Source organism: Eschrichtius robustus, chromosome 11, assembly GCF_028021215.1.
Source record: "Eschrichtius robustus isolate mEscRob2 chromosome 11, mEscRob2.pri, whole genome shotgun sequence".
Lineage (NCBI taxonomy): Eukaryota > Metazoa > Chordata > Mammalia > Artiodactyla > Eschrichtiidae > Eschrichtius > Eschrichtius robustus.
The window spans coordinates 61,419,448-61,440,194 of NC_090834.1; the positions used below are offsets into that span (position 1 = coordinate 61,419,448).

Genomic DNA, 20,747 nt, shown 5'->3' on the forward strand with positions numbered 1-20,747 from the left:
AGCCTTTTTCAGAAAAAAGATGAATTCATAAAAATGCCACAAATTTTAAAAGTAGCCAATTTAGGGCCTGTTTGATAAAATATGATTTTCTCAGGTTTGATAAAATATGATTTTCTTACCCCTGTGAATTAGGTGGCTTCTCTTGTTGAGGAGCACAGACTCTAGGAGGGTGGGCTTCACTAGTTGTGGCACGTGGGCTCAGTAGCTGTGGCTCACAGGCTCTAGAGAGCAGGCTCAGTAGTTGTGGCACACGGGCTTAGTTGCTCCACAGCATGTGGGATCTAATTCACAGGGTTAAGTTTCCAAATATATCCAATTTTAAATAAAAACTAAATACAATTTATATAGCTGGTTATAGTTGTTGGAAAAATAAAATGTAATCATTGTACTTATATATCTAATGGATAAAGGCCATATAGATAAGCTTTTATTTATTTATTTATTTTTGGTTATATGTTGATTTTTTAAATTCATTTTTATTGGAATGTGGTTGCTTTACAATGTTGTGTTAGCCTAGATAAGCTTTTAAAAGTAGCCTTTCCCTCAGAAGCAGATCTAAGGAGGCAACATATCTTGTTGCTATTTTATGTTTCTTATTTACAACATATTTTGTAATCATAAAATACCTTGAGTTTAGAAAATCCACCTTTCCACTCTATCTCCATAACACACTCAGCATTCTAGCTAGAAAAGGATCTTAGATCTTTCAAGAATCTTAAGGAATCACCAACAGGAACATTAGGAAGGGGCTTCAACTCTTACTAAGCCATCAAAGATCTGTTTATGTCTTTATTGGGAAGTTCCAACCACTATTTAAAAATGCAGAGTTCCATGGAAGTGATGCAAACTTAAAAAAAAAAAAAAAGTTCTGAAAAATATGTATCCAAGGCAGGATGCTACAGCTGTGGCTAGGGAGCTGTGAATGGTATTAACTGTGTACAAATTTCAACTAATACTCAGTAAAGAGCTGCCATCTAGGAAGTTTTCCTTTTTTATTAAAGTAGAGTGGAAAACTATCACTCCCTCTCTAATAAAATGTCACTTACAACATAGTGGCATCTAGTGTGGGTCTCTTTACTCTTAGGTGACAAGAATAAAAGAAAGAGGAGCCTTACAGGAGCAGGAATCTGTGAGGAATTACCTTAAGAAGAAGCTATGAAAGTAGCAGGAATGCCTTTGTAAGAGAAGTAGCCATAGCTAAGACCTAGCAGAGCTGCAAAGGCTTTAGATATCAAACCAAACAGACAGAAGTCCTCAACATATAAACCAAGATGAAAAAAAATCTGCATTCAAGAAAAGATTCAGCTCATTCACATATAAACATCCTAGCCGAAGTCTGGGAAATAAGAATAATGTTAGATTAAACTATGACTGAAATAAGTATTAGTAAGAAACAGAGCAAATTTCATATTTCTAGGCAGGTTTGTTTTTTTTTTAATTTTTTTTTTTTTAAACTCATTTGCGGTTTTTTTTTTTTTAAATTATTTTATTTATTTATTTATTTTTGGCTGTGTTGGGTCTTCGTTTCTGTGCGAGGGCTTTCTCTAGTTGCGGCAAGTGGGGGCACTCTTCATCGCGGTGCGCGGGCCTCTCACTATCGTGGGCTCTCTTGTTGCGGAGCACAGGCTCCAGACACGCAGGTTCAGTAGTTGTGGCTCACGGGCTTAGTTGCTCCACGGCATATGGGATCTTCCCAGACCAGGGCTCGAACCCACGTCCCCTGCATTAGCAGGCAGACTCTCAACCACTGCGCCACCAGGGAAGCCCTCTAGGCAGGTTTTTAAACAAGTTTACTCTATTCAGATCTCAGAAAATAATGAGCCTTGAAGCACCTATTACTTGGAGGCAGCATATCCTATTTCAGAGAAAGTATATAAGAGTTTGAAAAGAATGCAACCTGGTTTCTCAAATGTAAGCATCTTTCCTACCTTGGTGAGCAAAAAACCTCAACCAATCAACTGAAATGGTGTTTCATTTGGTCTCAATGTTTTCACAGATTATGAAAGACCTGGTGCTTATTACAAAGAATTAAGATTATGAATATATATCTCCAAATTCACCAACCTTAATTAAATGGCCTGGTCAATTAAAAATTTTCAAACTGATTAAAGTACACTTTAGAGCTACTTAGTAAACTCATATATTACAAATAGAACACTACTTTTAGTTTATCTTTTCATTAGACAGATTTACAAAAATCTTACCTCTGCTTGTTAAGAACACACTAGTCCTTTAAATAAATATAAAATATGTATCTAGAAGTATTAGAAAAGACCAATTACATATCAACTAAGATCAAAAATGTCTACTGTATTAGAAATAACAATTTCTGCTTTTCACATTTGACAAGTATGTTAAAACATCACAAGGTTCAACTTTCCTGGCAGGGTTTAAAGTATAGTGTCATATTTTTCATGAACAATAATAGCATTCAATGTACACTTATTATATACCAGGGATTATACTAAGTCTCTCATATGCACCATTTCATTTAATACTATTATCCCCATTTTACACATGAGGAAATTAAGGCTCAGAAAAGTTAAGCAACTTTCCAAGGCTTCCCAGACTTTAAATGGAAGAATTATGGTTTAAACCAAGATTTGTATGTCTCCAAATCCTATGCTTTGCCACTCTACTGTACTGGCTCCCTTACTATCATGTTTCCATATACTAGAAGCAGTAAGCAAGCCAGGGACTTAATTAAGCTAACGAAAGGTTATCCTTTATAACAGATCTTTATACAGAGCTGCTGTATTAGTGTCCAAATGATTTTTTGCAATAAGCATCAGGTAATGTTCAGTCCAGTCTTCCTTTTATTTATGTCTTGCTTGCCAAGACTTACCTAGGCAATAAAAGACCATGTTCACTTCAACACTATCTTCTGCTTCTCTTAATTAGTCACCACTTGTGAAAACACTAAAGATCACAAATGCAAATGATAATTCTTTATTCTGTTTTTTATGTGGTTCATGACTTTTATTAAAATGCTTCAAGATCTCAGAATTAAAGAGATTGTAAAAAAGGAACCACACAAAGCAACTTGGAAGTCAACTACGTAAAGACAGTGACCCATATATGCCGCTGTTATTGGAGATTAATCTTGATTTTGGCTCCATACTTTTGAAGAATGGCAACCCCAAACCCGGGGCTCCTTTATAGAACTAACTGGAGAGAAGCATTCAAGACCTGACAGACATGAACCTGGATCTGACTTCATGCAATTTCCCCTAAAGCTTATCATTTCTGTTCAATCTAATTAAAAAAAAAATAACAAACCCTCTCAAGGAAAAAAAAGTAAGGGTTGTTATACTCTGGAGAAGCGCCTACCCCCACCCCAGAACTTTCTCACAAGGCCAAAAGAATGGAACAACTATATGAATAAAAGCTTAAATCAGATCAACAAACACTCTACAGTTCACCCTAAGCTAGTGCGACACACATGGATTCTTTTTTTTTAATTAATTAATTAATTAATTAATTAATTTATTTATTTATTTATGGCTGTGTTGGGTCTTCATTTCTGTGCGAGGGCTTTTTCTAGTTGCAGCAAGTGGGGGCCACTCTTCATCGCGATGCGCGGGCCTCTCACTATTGCGGCCTCTCTTGTCGCGGAGCACAGGCACCAGACGCGCAGGCTCAGTAATTGTGGCTCACGGGCTTAGTTGCCCCGCGGCATGTGGGATCTTCCCAGACCAGGGCTCGAACCCGTGTCCCCTGCATTGGTAGGCAGATTCTCAACCACTGTGCCACCAGGGAAGCCCCACACATGGATTCTTAAGGAGAACTGAAGAACATTGGGAGACTTAGGATTCATGTGGAGGGCACAGTCAATAACTGTAGTAATCCAAAGGTATTCTGAAGTTAAGTGTGCACGGATGTTAAATATGCATCTTGTTAAGTTCAACATGCAGAGCTATGCCTTGCTCCACTGGAAAGGTCCCCCATGCCTTGCATCTTCAAGGTGGCCAGATCTAAGGTGAATCCCCCAGTGTTCTTCTAGATTCCTTTGGCTCCTGGATTCCCCAACAGTGCAGGCTGCTTTGACTCCTCAGACCTGTCAGTTCTTTGGACTGAACGTGAAGAAGGCTCTATATGTCCCTTCTATTCCCTCTCAATGCACCCATGTACTTAAGTTTCAGAAGAAAACCCATTTATTTGCTAAGGTTAACATGTGTGTTTGCTAGATGATCTGTATGTAATCTGACAAACCATTATAAAGAAATACTAAAACTTAAAAAAATCAACCTCTACACACAAGCTATTTATAATATAGTCAGGTACACAAGGCAAAAACACTGGGTTAAATACCATAAGTATAGGGCAAATACATAATAAATTCCCAAATGAGTGGTGTAGATGATGTGTATTATGGTCCCAAAGGAGGGATCAAGGTAAGAAATTATTTGGGGATGTTATTACATTTTCAAAAATAACCAAACTTGTAAAAATAAGAATGACATATTTATCATTTTTTTTTAAACATTCCAAATTAAGGATAAAACATCTCTAAATTAACTTTTTCCCCAACAAACCAACCAATCAGTTACAGAGGAAAGATGTTCTCACTCTGTCTCTACAATCTGATATCAATAGGTTATATGGTTAATCCATTTAAAAAAACTGAACTGTGATTTAAATCCACAGGAATCGACCATCAATACCAAGGCCTATCTGATGTCTGGTGATGCAGCTGTTTGCAACCCAGCTTTTACTATCACCTCAACCAAAGGACTAATGTGAAATAGTGGGCACACCTCTCTCTCCTTTTTTCCCAGCACACAAGTAGATGATCTCCTATGGAGGCTTTTTTTCCCTTATCAATTGTGGAAAACAATGATCTATGTAAGTTAGTTAACTCTAGATAGCAATAATAATAAGACTGAGTAGGAAAGGAATTTCTAATCCTTGGGGAAATACCAGTTCATTTAAATGGCCAGTTGGATGAATTACTTGTGTTTTTGTGGATAACTAGATTCTGTTTCTATCTTTTTGGTGATTCATTTCTGGGGATCATTAGAGAAACCTTTAGGAAAAACCACTCTTCATACCTCCTTTGTGACCTTTGAAGGTCACCACACAGCTAGCATCTTCAGCTGACCAGATCTTCAGCTGGGCATCCATTCCCCCACTCAGAACCACAAGGCCTGATGGGAAAAACCTGCAACAATTCACATCAAATACATGTCCTTCCAATACTCTCTGGAAAAACAAAAGAAAATTCCATGCTAGTTCTCTTGTCCATCCCTTGATGTTCTCTTACCTCCCATATCCTTAGTCCCATAAATGATATATCTACATGCTGCATTTTAAAACAAAAGAGGTCCAAAGAATCTCTTTAGTTCATCTGTATACCAGGTAATGTTCTTAGAGCTGCTGGCTCCCTTTCCTGGGCTTTGGCTGCAGATGCTGTAAATTTGAATTCCAAAGCTCTCATAGCCGTCCCTAAGTCTAGTTCTACATATAATAAGGAGCTGAGGAGGCTTGAGGGCTCTTTTACTTGTCTTTTCTTAAAATCCTCTGTACAGGTTGGGGGGCTCAGCCATACAGTCAGTGTAACAGCCTAGCTACTCTGTCTTAGAAATCGGTCACTGAAGGCAGTTCATACCATCCACTCACAGACATTCACTAGCCTGGCTCTTCCACTGTTCCAGCCCCAATTTGTTCTGGCAAATCACCAAACTTGAGCATGGTTCTCAGATTAACAAATGGAAGAACAAAGATCAGTTGAAGTGCAGTGTTCCTACATTTTCAGAATGGGCCACTCTTCTTTCCATGGCCCAGTCTAAGGTTTCTCAGACCACCCTAAAAGTGTACCCAAAGCCTTTACTCTGAGCTCTCCATTGGAAGCCTGCCAGATCTTCATGCTCCCATCGGTACTAGAAGACACACCAAGGCCTCCTCCACTGGAAATGTCCAGGCATGTTATCTGTTTAAACGACAAAACAACCAGTGTTACAAATAACGAAATGCTCTTCTTCCCTTGAAATATGTTATAAACCTCTCTCATTTCACACTCCTCTAAGACTTCTTCAAGCCTATGCTTCCCAACACAAAGGACATGCGTTTCATATGAAGGCTGAGTTATCATCACTGATCTCCCAACAAGGCTGGAGCCAAAACCCTTTATTTCTCGAAACAAAAAACTATTCTTGTAGTCATCTATAATCTCCTGCTTCAGCTATAAAGTTACTTATTCCCATATCATTTCCATAGTTTCTATCTTTTGCTATTTTATTTTAAAATTAAGATACCACTCCTAATTCTTAGGAACCCACTTACACAAAAAGACAGACTTCCAAGATGCACCAGGATTCAAGGAAAAGCAAAGATGCTTCCAATTTACTACTTTACATTCCCTCTGTAAAATCTTAACTGTCTGTGTGTGTATTTCAGAATAAGTAATAGAAAAATTCTCAAATTCACTTGTACAATTTCAATGTTAGGAATCACTTCATGAATAAGCCATGATCAGAATGCCAAGTCTCTTTCATATATCAATACATGCATACATAATATCCTCTTTTTATTAAAAAACACCCAGTTGCAAATATTCCAGAAATGTAAGACTGAGATATATAATCACAGTCATATTCCCAGCAGCTATGATTCCAATATGACCTAAATTATTTTTAAAAAGTAGGAACTTTCAAAAACAAAAAACAAACAAAAAAAAAGGAACTTTGCCTTTAATTATTCAACCTTCCACTCTACATTTCTATGCCAATTAAGCCTTAATGAATAGGTCTGGCAAAAACTAAAGGGATATATGGGTCAACTCTAACACTTTCTAAGACTTTTTCTTCTTTATTTTGGTTCCTCAATAAAAGGACCATTAACTTAATTGTAGTTCTTTTAATTTTAAGGATTATGACAACAATTAACATTTATATCATGTTTTATCATTTATAAAACATTTTCAAATATACTGAATCATTTGATCCTCATAATAATCCCATTCTGCTCCTAGCTTCTCATCGGTGGATACTGCTTTCACATTCCAGTGTAGGAGATATTTCTCAGATCTATCTTTCTTCTCTAACACCACTGCTACCACCCTAATCCTGGGTCTTAAATCTGACTACCAGTACTGTCAAGTTCAACTCTATTCTGGCTCCCCAACTACATGATGAGCTTTATAAGTGTCAGAACCATGTCCAGCACTTTCTCACACAAATCACAGGCTATGTACATAGTAACTACTTAACAAATACCTAATAACAGTTTGGGAAGAGGGATGAAGGAGCTCATCAACACTAGATAAGAAAGTAAAGCCATCTGACCTATATCAATGAGACCAGCTAGTGTCCCCTTTCAAGGGTCCCAGAAACAAAACATATTTAAACACTTTCCTACTCACTCTGAAATCAGTTTAATCCCTAAAGCAATACAGCCCAACCTCTTTCCTGACTCAGGCACCATCTATCCAACTGCCTGCTAGGCATCTATCTTTGGCTTTATAGTGGACACCTGAAACTTAACATGTCCAAAACAGAACTCTTATTTCCCCCGCTCCCTACCAATGCAACTACTTGTCCCCCAAGTAAATGACACCAGAATTTTCCCAATTCTCAGGCCAAAATTTTTGGAATTATCCCAACTCCTCATTTTCTCACATCTCATATCCAAGTCATTGGCAAATCCTGTCTGGACCCACACCCTAGAATACAGGCTCTATACCACAGTTCTATCCATTGCTATATAGCCCCAGTGCCCAGAAGAGTATCTGGAATATAGTAGGTGATTAATAAATAGGTGACTCACCTAATAATGAGCTCAAATAAGAGAAAGGGAGAATAAGAAATAGAATAAAGGAACAATTAATGATTTTTAAAAAAATGACCCACTCCTCAAAAGGTAAGTGGTTTTCCCAACTCCCCAAGGAGTTCACCACTTCCTTCCCCAGTGGTCTTCAGCTTCTATGTTTATATTGGGTTGGCCAAAAAGTTCGTTTGGATTTTTCTATAACATCTTATGGCAAAACCCAAATGAACTTTTTGGCCAACACAATATATCATAATGGTTGTCAACCAGGGGCAATTTGTTTCTGGGGGGACATTTGGTGATGTGTGTAAACATTTTTAGTTGTCACAACTGGGGGCAGTGTCCAACGGACAACTTGTGGCTAGAGGCCAGGGATGCAGCTAAACATCTTACAGTGCATAGAACAGCCCCCTACAAAAAAGAATTATCTAGCTTAAAATGTCAATACTGCCAAGGTTGAGAAACTCTGATATATTATTTGGTACCCTCTCACTTAACATACTCTTCCTGGAGAGGACAGGGATAATGTGTTATTTATCTCAGTTACATATCTTTGGGGCCCTAGTTCCTAGACCTAAAAAGTAATTAAGTCTGAACTATCTATTCTTCCAAAGTGATAGAACACTGAAAAGTAGATTATACTTCATACCAGTTGTCTCCTTCCTCCAGATTTTTATTAAAGAGAAAGAGGAAAGAGAACTAACATTTACTGAATAGCTAGCTATTATGTGCCAGACATGTAACAGACACTACTCTCATATAATCCACTCAAAAATCTTTAAGTATTGGTGTGAAATCTGAGGTTTAAGAGGTAGTTTAATGTCCCCAAGGTGAAAGAGCAGAGCCAGGATACAAACCTAGGTCAGAGCCTAAAGCTAAAGATCTATTCCTTAGTCACAGCAAAAGAACAGACAGATCAATGCAGCATTCCTAAATACTGGATAAAGATGACAATTCAGAGACCTTCAAGATGGTGGAGGAGTAAGACGTGGAGATCACCTTCCTCCCCACAAATATATCAGAAATACATCTACATATGGAACAACTCCTAGAGAACACCTATCGAACGCTGGCAGAAGACCTCAGACTTCCCAAAAGATATATACTTTTTTTTCCTTTTTCTCTTTTTGTGAGTGTGTATGTGTATGCATCTTTGTGTGATTTTGTCTGTATAGCTTTGCTTTTACCATTTGCCCTAGGGTTCTGTCTGTCCGTTTTTGTTTGTTTTTTGTTTTTCAATATAGTTTTTAGTGCTTGTTATCATTGGTGGATTTGTTTTTTGGTTTGCTTGCTCTCTTCTTTCTTTTTTTTCCCCCACTTTTTTATTACTTTTAAATTTTTTTTATTTTAATAACTTTATTTTATATTTTTCTTTCTTTCTTTCTTTTTTTCCTTCCTTTTCTTCTGAGCCATGTGGCTGACAGGGTCTTGGTGCTCCGGCCGGGTGTCAGGCCTGTACCTCTGAGGTGGGAGAGCCGAGTTCAGGACATTGGTCAACCAGAGATCTCCCAGCTCCACGTAATATCAAATGGCGAAAGCTCTCCCAGAGACCTCCATCTCAATGCTAAGACCCAGCTCCACTCAACGACCAGCAAGCTACAGTGCTGGACACCCTATGCCAAACAACTAGCAAGACAGGAACACAACCCCACCCATTAGCAGAGAGGCTGCCTAAAATCAGAATAAGGTCACAGGCACTCCAAAACATACCACCGGATGTGGTCCTGCCCACCAGAAAGACAAGATCTAGCCTCTTCCACCAGAACACAGGCACCAGTCCCCTCCACCAGGAAGCCTACACAACCCACTGAACCAACCTTAGCCACTGGGGGCAGACACCAAAAACAACAGGAACTACGAACATGCAGCCTGCAAAAAGGAGACCCTAAACACAGTAAGTTAAGCAAAATGAGAAGACAGAGGAACACACAGCAGATGAAGGAGCAAGGTAAAAATACACCAGACCAAACAAATGAAAATAGGCAGTCTACCTGAAAAAGAATTCAGAGTAATGATAGTAAAGATGATCCAAAATCTTGGAAACAGAATGGAGAAAATACAAGAAATGTTTAACAAGGACCTAGAAGAACTAAAGAGCAAAAAGCAATGATGAACAACACAATAAATGAAATAAAAAATTCTCTAGAAGGGGGCTTCCCTGGTGGTGCAGTGGTTAAGAATCTGCCTGTCAATGCAGGGGACATCGGTTCGAGCCCTGGTCCGGGGAAGATCCCACATGCCATGGAGCTACTAAGTCCGTGTGCCACAACTACTGAGTCTGTGCTCTATAGCTCCCGAGTCACAACTACTGAAGCCCGCGAGCCACAACTACTGAAGCCCGCACACCTAGAGCCCGTGCTCCGCAACATGAGAAACCACCACAATGAGAAGCCAGTGCACCACAATGAAGAGTAGCCCCCACTTGACACAACTAGAGAAAGCCCACGAGCAGCAACAAAGAGCCAACACAGCCAAAAAATAAAAATAAGTAAAAAAAAAAAAAAAAAAAAAAAAAATTCTCTAAAAGGAATCAATAGCAGAATAACTGAGGCAGAAGAACGGATAAGTGATGTGGAAGATAAAATAGTGGAAAAAACTACTGCAGAGCAAAATAAAGAAAAATGAAAAGAATTGAGGACAGTCTGAGAGACCTCTGGGACAACATTAAACGCACCAACATTCGAATTACAGGGGTCCCAGAAGAAGAAGAGAAAAAGAAAGAGACTGAGAAAATATTTGAAGAGATTACAGTTGAAAACTTCCCTAATATGGGAAAGGAAATAGTCAATCAAGTCCAGGAAGCGCAGAGAGTCCCATACAGGATAAATCCAAGGAGAAACATGCCAAGACACATATTAACTAAATTATCAAAAATTAAATACAAAGAAAAAATATTAAAAGCAGCAAGGGAAAAACAACAAATAGCATACAAGGGAATCCCCATAAGGTTAACAGCTGATCTTTCAGCAGAAACTCTGCAAGCCAGAAGGGAGTGGCAGGACATATTTAAAGTGATGAAAGGGAAAAACCTACAACCAAGATTACTCTACCCAGCAAGGATCTCATTCAGATTCGACGGAGAAATTAAAACCTTTACAGACAAGCAAAGGCTAAGAGAATTCAGCACCACCAAGCCAGCTTTACAACAAATGCTAAAGGAACTTCTCTAGGCAGGAAACACAAGAGAAGGAAAAGACCTACAATAACAAACCCAAAACAATTAAGAAAATGGTAATAGGAACATACATATCGATAACTACCTTAAATGTAAATGGATTAAATGCTCCAACCAAAAGACATAGACTGGCTGAACAGATACAAAAACAAGACCCATATATATGCTGTCTACAAGAGACCCACTTCAGACCTAGGGACACATACAGCCTGAAAGTGAGGGGATGGAAAAAGATAGCCCATGCAAATGGAAATCAGAAGAAAGCTGGAGTAGCAGTACTCATACCAGACAAAATAGACTTTAAAGACTATTAAAAGAGACAAAGAAGGACACTACATAATGATCAAGGGATCAATCCAAGAAGAAGATATAACAATTGTAAATATTTATGCACCCAACATAGGAGCACCTCAATACATAAGGCAAATGCTAACAGCCATAAAAGGGGAAATCGACAGTAACACAATCATAGGAAGGTACTTTAACACCCCACTTTCACCAATGGACAGATCATCCAAAATGAAAATAAATAAGGAAACACAAGCTTTAAATGATACATTAAACAAGATGGACTTAATTGATATTTATAGGACATTTCATCCAAAAACAACAGAATACACTTTCTTCTCAAGTGCTCATGGAACACTCTCCAGGATAGATCATATCTTGGGTCACAAATCAAGCCTTGGTAAATTTTAAAAAATTGAAAGCATATCAAATATCTTTTCCAACCACAACGCTATGAGACTAGATATCAATTACAGGAAAAAATCTGTAAAAAATACAAACACGTGGAGGCTAAACAATACACTACTTAATAACCAAGAGATCACTGAAGAAATCAAAGAGGAAATCAAAAAATACCTAGAAACAAATGACAATGAAAACACGACGACCCAAAACCTATGGGATGCAGCAAAAGCAGTTCTTAAGACAGAATTTTATAGCAATACAATCCTGCCTCAAGAAACAAGAAACATCTCAAATAAACAGCCTAACCTTACACCTAAAGCAATTAGAGAAAGAAGAATTAAAAAAACCCAAAGTTAGCAGAAGGAAAGAAATCATAAAGATCAGATCAGAAATAAATGAAAAAGAAATGAAGGAAACAATAGCAAAGATCAATAAAACTAAAAGCTGGTTCTTTGCAAAGATAAACAAAATTCATAAACCATTAGCCAGACTCATCAAGAAAAAAAGGGGGAAGACTCAAATCTATACAATTAGAAATGAAAAAAGGAGAAGTAACAACTGACACTGCAGAAAAACAAAGGATCATGAGAGATTACTACAAGCAACTATATGCCAATAAAATGGACAACCTGGAAGAAATGGACAAATTCTTAGAAAAGCACGACCTTCTGAGACTGAACCAGTAAGAAATAGAAAATATAAACAGACCAATCACAAGCACTGAAATTGAGACTGTGATTAAAAATCTTCCTACAAACAAAAGCCCAGGACCAGATGGCTTCACAGGTGAATTCCATCAAACATTTAGAGAAGAGCTAACACCTATCCTTCTCAAACTCTTCCACAATATAAAAGAGGGAGGAACACTCCCAAACTCATTCTACGAGGCCACCATCGCCCTGATAACAAAACCAGACAAAGATGTCACAAAGAAAGAAAACTACAGGCCAATATCACTGATGAACATAGATGCAAAAATCCTCAACAAAATACTAGCAAACAGAATCCAACAGCACATTAAAAGGATCATATACCACGATCAAGTTGGGTTTATTCCAGGAATGCAAGGATTCTTCAATATACGCAAATCAATCAACGTGATACACCATATTAACAAATTGAAGGAGAAAAACCATATGATCATCTCAATAGATGCAGAGAAAGCTTTCGACAAAATTCAACACCAATTTATGATAAAAGCCCTCCAAAAAGTAGGCATAGAGGGAATTTACCTCAACATAATAAAGGCCATATATGACAAACCCACAGCCAACATCGTTCTCAACGGTAAAAACTGAAACCATTTCCTCTAAGATCAGGAACAAGACAAGGATGTCCACTCTCATCAATATTATTCAACATAGTTTTGGAAGCTTTAGCCACAGCAATCAGAGACGAAAAAGAAATAAAAGGAATCCAAATTGGAAAAGAAGAAGTAAAGCTGTCACTGTTTGCAGATGACATGATGCTATACATAGAGAATCCTAAAGATGCTACTAGAAAACTACTAGAGCTAATCAATGACTTTGGTAAAGTAGCAGGATACAAAATTAATGCACAGAAATCTCTTGCATTCCTATACACTAATGATGAAAAATCTGAAAAGAGAAATTAAGGAAACACTCCCATTTACCATTGCAACAAAAAGAATAAAATACCTAGGAATAAACCTACCTAAGGAGACAAAAGACCTGTATGCAGAAAACTATAAGATACTGATGAAAGAAATTAAAGATGATACCAACAGATGGAGAGATATACCATGTTCTTGGATTGGAAGAATCAATAGTGTGAAAATGACTATACTACCCAAAGCAATGTACAGATTCATTGCAATCCCTATCAAACTTAGTGGCATTTTTCACAGAACTAGAACAAAAAATTTCACAATTTGTATGGAAACACAAAAGACCCCGAATAGCCAAAGCAATCTTGAGACAGAAAAATGGAGCTGGAGGAATCAGGTTCCCTGACTTCAGACTATACTACAAAGCTACAGTAATCAAGACAGTATGGTACTGGCACAAAAACAGAAATATAGATCAATGGAACAGGATAGAAAGTCCAGAGATAAACCCACACACATATGGTCACCTTATTTTTGGTAAAGGAGGCAAGAATACACAGTGGAGAAAAGACAGCCTCTTCAATAAGTGGTGCTGGGAAAACTGGACAGCTACATGGAAAAGAATGAAATTAGAACACTCCCTAACACCATACACAAAAATAAACTCAAAATGGATTAAAGACCTAAATGTAAGACCAGACACTATCAAACTCTTACAGGAAAACACAGGCAGAAGACTGTATGACATAAATCACAGCAAGATCCTTTCTGACCCACCTCCTAGAGAAATGGAAATAAAAACAAAAATAAACACATGGGACCTAATGAAACTTAAAACCTTTTGCACAGCAAAGGAAAACATAAACAAGATGAAAAGACAACCCTAAAAATGGGACAAAATATTTGCAAATGAAGCAACTGACAAAGGATTAATCTCCAAAATTTACAAGCAGCTCATCACGAAGCTCAGTATCAAAAAAACAAACAACCCAATCCAAAAATGGGCAGAAGACCTAAATAGACATTTCTCCAAAGAAGATATACAGATTGCCAACAAACACGTGAAAGGATGCTCAACATCACTAATCATTAGAGAAATGCAAATCAAAACTACAATGAGGTATCACCTCACACCAGTCAGAATGGCCATCATCAAAAAATCTACAAACAATAAATGCTGGAGAGGGTGTGGAGAAAAGGGACCCCTCTTGCACTGTTGGTGGGAATGTAAATTGATACAGCCACTATGGAGAACAGCATGGAGGTTCCTTAAAAAACTAAAAATAAAACTACCATATGACCCAGCAATCCCACTTCTGGGCATATACCGTGAGAGAACCATAATTCGAAATGAGTCATGTACCACAATGTTCATTGCAGCTCTATTTACAATAGCCAGGACATGGAAGCAACCTAAGTGTCTATCGACAGATGAATGGATAAAGAAGATGTGGCACATATATACAATGGAATATTACTCAGCCATAAAAAGAAATGGAATTGAGTTATTTGTAGTGAGGTGGATGGACCTAGAGTCTGTCATACAGAGTGAAGTTAAGTCAGAAAGAGAAAAACAAATACCATATTCTAACATATATATATGGAAACTAAAAAAAAAAAAAAGTGGTTCTGAAGAACCTAGGCGCAGGACAGGAATAAAGACGCAGACGTAGAGAATGGACTTGAGGACACGGGGAGGGGGAAGGGTAAGCTGGGACGAAGTGAGACAGTGGCATGGACATATATACACTACCAAATGTAAAATAGATAGCTAGTGGGAAGCAGCCGCATAGCACAGGGAGATCAGCTCAGTGCTTCGTGACCACAGAGGGGTGGGTTAGGGAGGATGAGAGGGAGACGCAAGAGGGAAGAGATATGGGGATATATGTATATGTATAGCTGATTCACTTTGTTATAAACCAGAAACTAACACACCATTGTAAGGCAATTATACTCCAATAAAGAGGTTAAAAAAAAAGATGACAATTCAAGTCCTTGAGATAAAGGATGGATTACTTTGTACTGCTGTAACAAGCTAATCATTTCAAAAAGAATTAAGTTACACAACATTGTAAATCAACTAAACTTCCATAGAATAAATTTTAAAAAATTAAGTTAGACCCCTACTTCAAATCAAATAACAAAAATAAAGTTTGAAATGTAAAAAATAAAACATAAAAATTCAAAGATTACTATATTTATAATTTTATTTACCAAACACTATTTATATTGTGCTTGCCATGTTCCAGACCCAATTCTAACTGCTTCAATCCTCATAACAACCCTAAGAGATAAATATTTTTACTCCCATTTTACAGATTAGGAACCTATAGCACAGGAAGGTTAAGTACCTGGCCAAAGGTCACACAGTTAGTAAGTGGCAGAACCAAACTTCGAATCCAGGGGCTCAAATTCACCGTCTCTAGAGTCCCTGCTCTTACCCATTATGCTGTGTAATTACAAGTAAATATACATATATATATATATATATATATATATTAATTATATAAAATCACGGACTACCCCAAGCAAGGTCCCAAAGGTAGTCACCATAAATTGATAGGTTTTATTATCTAGAAAATTAAATATTTTGTATGTCAAGACACGATAAACAAATAACGATAAACAATAAGCTAGAAAAAACCTGCAAAATATATAGCAAAGGATCAATACCCTTATTATAAGAAGAGCTCTTATCAATAAAGAAAAAAATTCACACTTAGAAAAATGGGCAAATGACATGAAGAGAGGCCAATAAATACATGAAAAAGTGGTCAATTCATTATTAATCAAAGGAATGTAAGTTAAAATAGCAATGAGACACCATCCCTAAAAATGGTGAAACTTTAAAAAATTCGAATACCCAGTATCAGCAGAGAATGTCAAGCCAGACTGGTAGAAAAGCAATATGGTCAAAGTCTTTTTAGTCAATGGATAGGGCCCAGTAGCAGGTCAATTAATCAAAAAATTCAGTTAGAGTAGGAAATAATAAAAAATGATACATAAATACCTACATTTTATTTTAACTCAAATATATAAATGTACATTAATATTCACTAATCTTTTCATCAGTCCACTAATTACTATAAGGAAGCTTTATCTTCACTTGCTTGTAATATACTCTAAGCAAAAGGTACACAACTTCCAATTTCCTTAAAGCAAGGCAAATCTTCAGTCACACTTACAAAGCAATCTAAGAGCAAAAATTTATACAGGGTTTTTTAAAAAAAATCTTTCCCCTAATATTCTACTACATTTATCTTGTCCACACATACTAAAATAGAAGGTTTTAAAAAAACTCTTCTTAGGAATTCCCTGGCAGTCCAGTGGTTAGGACTCCACAGGTTCAATCCCTGGTCAGGGAGCAAAGATCCTGCATGCTGCGTGGCGCAGACACAAAAAAAACAACTCTTCTTTATCAAGTCTCTATGAAGCAATCAACTTAGTTTTCAAAGACATAGTCACTCTGCCTTTCACACTCATATTTCATTGGTTTAATATATTTAATTAACATAATTTCAAAAACAACACAACTGGCATTGTAACTGACCCTTGGTAAGCATTCAGCTTAACTGGGAGTGTCAGTATGCAGACCTCAGAGACTACAAGCTGCAAATGTGTTGTGGGCGTGAGTCAGAATGGTTTACAGAGGAAATGTAGAGCAACAGTTGACTCAATAAATCAGTTAAGTGGAAGTCAGTTAGAACATACCAACAGCCTTATAAAGTACATTTCCTGTGACTCAACATTATACTTTTATAAATGTACTCTAATTTTTTCTTATCTTTGTGAGAAAAGGGTTAGCTATATCATCAAAATATGAAGTCACGAAATTGGAAATGACTGAATGTCCGATAATGTAAGATTAGAAAAATAAATTATAGTAAAGTAATAACAGTGGAATACTATGTAACTCTTAAAATAATACACATAAAGTAAACACAGAATGACATCCATAATATATTATTAAGAATTAAAAAATAACTTATAAAACAGCATGTACTGTAAAAACCTATTGTGGTAAAATATTTAAAGAAAAAAGACTGGATCAAGTAAAATAATGATATGTAAAGCTTAGCATGTACTGGCACATAGCAGGTGATCAATAAATGTCAGCTATTACTAATATGATTATTATTTTTTAACTTTTTAAAATCGAGATACATTAATATACAATATTATATAAGTTACAGGTGTACAAAATAGTGATTCACAATTTTTTAAAGGTTATATTCCATTTATAGTTATTATAAAATATTGGCTATATTACCTGTGTTGTACAATATATCTTTGTAGGTTATTTATTTTATACATAATAGTTTGTACCTCTTAATCCCCTACCCCTATTTTGCCCCTCCTTATTTCCCTCCCCACACTGGTAACCACTCGTTTATTCTCTATATCTGTGAATCTGTTTTTGTTATATTCACTAGTTTGTTTTATTTTTCAGATTCCACATATAAGTGACATCATACAGTATCTGTCTTTCTCCAACTTATTTCACTTAGCATAATGCCTTCCAAGTCCACCTATGTTGCTGCAAATGGCAAGATTACTGTGATTATTATTAACAAGTGTTATGAAACAAAAGCTCGCAATAGTTATCTTCAGATTATAGAAATGAGTGATTTTCACTTTTACATTTCCTAAATTTTTATCACTAAATATATATTTGTTTTGCAATAAGGATAAAAACAGCTATTTTTGAAAATGTACCACACACTAAGAAGCAGTAGGCTTTAATATAATCAGTTTATTCACCTATTTCTCATTTCTGCTTCTAAAAAGCTTATGGTAGTAGAAAGGGCTTTATCACAAAGACCTTTGAAAATTATCCCTCAATATGCTATACTTGGAATTTTGAGAAAATGCCCCTTCCGTTAGGCAAAGGGACAGAAATATGAGCGGTGGCAAATTACTCAAACATCAACTACTATCATCATTATCCAAAAGCTGGTAAGTGGCTCTGGTAAAACATATATAAGGAAATTTCATACAATTCCTTTCTTTGAGATTACCAGTGAGTGGATTTGTATATTTATTCTAAGTGGACCCAAGTACCAGTTTTGCCAAACATATCACACTTTATCAGCTGTGTCATCTTATAATGCAAAGTAAATGAAAAACACATTAATTATGAATATGTTTATAGCACTAGACAAGCAGATAAAATGAAAAACTAACATGTTATTATATTTTCTCCTCATTTTATCAGAATACTTACACTCTTTGCATGAATTCTGGAAAAAGTAGTATATGGTGCCAAAAACTTCGAAGACACATTTTCCTTTGGACATGAAATATGAATGCTTTTCTAAACAGAGAAGGAAAAATGAAATCCATCAGTAAAGCTACTCCAATGGAATTAAAGCTTCTTAAAGAAAACATTAGGACGAAAGAACACTCTTACCTTTTAAGTGTACCCTAATCCTCCTTCCCCGACCCAAGAAACTATCACTCCCCTACAGATCAGCAGTCCTTTTACTGCAGAGGGCTGCAATGTAATTTGGTACTGCTGAGCCATTATGCTTTTATGTTGAAGAAAACTGTTCCATAGAAGACAAACCAACAATAAGATACAAATGACAAACACGAGAACATTAATTTTCATAAGAAAATCTAATACCAGTATTCTCAGTCAGCAGTGTGGCAAGGAATAGTACCAACAGCTGTGAAAAAACAGCACCAGCTCCCGGGCCTAGGGCTGAAAAGACTAGTCTAAAAGTAAACTTGCTGCCTATAAAAGAATTTTCAGAAAAAATGTTAGACTACTGACATGTATAGTTACCAGAGTAAGAAAGTAGGTAAAGTAAATTACGGTACACTCACACAATGTGTAGGCCCTGGTCAGGCCTGTGGTGCCCATTCCCAGCTAGGACTTAAACTGACTATACATGTTCATAGACTGGTCATCACCAAATAGCTGTCTTATGATTTCCCACATGTTTTGACTAGTCATTATCACATATATTTCAGCTACTATAGCAAGATAACACTAGTGACACAGTAGTAAATTATACCTAGAACCAGATGTTAGATTCAAGTGACATGACCTGCTGAAGGCAGACTGCAACCATTTAGGGTAAGTATGTTGGTGTTTCAATGCAGAGGTATAAAAGGCTTGGTAAACATCGCCTCAAGGATTCTTGCAATACGACAATCCCTTACTCTAATTTGCAGAATACTAACACCATCCCCTACGTGTGTATCTCCTACACAGAGCGAGGAGCTGCTCTCACCAAATGGCCCCTAACCTGTTATCTCTTCTGCAGTAGTACTTGAAAGTTTCTGGAAATTCTGCTGGACAATGAAAATGCCTTCAATAATCAAGATTTTCTGAACCTCTTTATAAGGCTAATCTATGTACAACAAGCGCAGTCCTCATAGTTCACTAGAAAGAACAGTTTCAAAGTTATAATATTCTCATCACTGAAAATCAATATGCTCTTATTACAGGTCTTCTCCTTTAAAAAAAGAATTAGATTATCTATACAAACAGTACTTTCTTAGCCAGTGTATCTATGCCTGGCTGCCTGCAGGCCTTTCATTAAATGAGTTTTTGCTTCTAACCACATGACAAAGCCCATACAGCTGCAAGAGAGCTGACCCGGATTTGGAATTGTCTCCTGTACCCGAAACTAAAGTGTCAGCTAAACTTTCCTGGCTAAATATTCATACCAAGCAAGGACATGAGGAGCTCTGAAAGCTTAGTGTTCGAGCCTCTGTAAGAACTGGGTTTGCTCTCAGAAGATTATTTCTTTTGGGCTAATTATGTAAAAGATTTCAAGAATCAGTGGTTTTCTCCTGCTTATCGATCCTGCAAATCACCCTTTAATCCATAAACAGACTATGAAGGAAGATAAATGTTGAATTACCTTCCAGCAGTAGAGAATCATGCTGTTAATGAAAAGATATTAAAGAAAAGCTGCAGGAGATATCAAAACAGACAAAATTCAGTGTGAGGGGGAGGTGTGAATATTCCACATTAAGATAAAATTAAAAGTCAAACTTTTTATCTTTCCAGGTTAGGTTTTTAAGCATAATGACAGATCTGTATAATAGAACAATGTCGCAACATCAAACAGCAAAGTGACTCACGGCAGTTAGGAAACAAATGAATGTTCAACCATAAGCATTTACTGTCTGACTTAGCAAGTACACTGCAGAAATTAGTAATGATATTGGAAAAGATAAGGATTGTATCACAGCCTGAGTACAAAGGGAAGAAAGGAAGTCAGCACCCAGGCTGTGGATGGATACTGGCAAACACCTGGAAAAAATGTAGGCTTGCAAGGTGGTGTTATACTTGAAGTTAATAGAACTGGGTTTCAATTCTGACATAGTCTAACTAGCTTTGATTATTAGGGGTTAATTAACCTCTCTGAATCTGTTTGCTTATCTGCAAAATGGAAATTTAAAATGCCAATCCTACAGGATTGTTATGATAAACAATAACTCACTTTTGAAATATCTTAGTTTCTTTCATATGCAATTTCACTCCCCACTAATCAGCCTATGAGGCTGTCTGTTTTATAGATGAGGAAACTG

At 36.8% G+C, this 20,747-nt stretch overlaps 1 protein-coding gene across 1 annotated transcript in view; it reads right to left on the reverse strand.

The window, feature by feature from the left end:
• The window catches only part of PAAF1 (proteasomal ATPase associated factor 1), a 45,084-nt gene that overhangs the window by 18,275 nt on the left and 6,062 nt on the right, over positions 1 to 20,747 (reverse strand). Inside the window, exons 4-6 of the mRNA XM_068555265.1 lie at positions 18,424 to 18,513; positions 5,831 to 5,929; positions 5,052 to 5,202 (exon numbers count right to left, since the gene is read on the reverse strand). Of these exons, the coding sequence (XP_068411366.1) occupies positions 5,052 to 5,202; positions 5,831 to 5,929; positions 18,424 to 18,513 (340 nt within the window). The remainder of the gene's footprint in view (positions 1 to 5,051; positions 5,203 to 5,830; positions 5,930 to 18,423; positions 18,514 to 20,747) is intronic.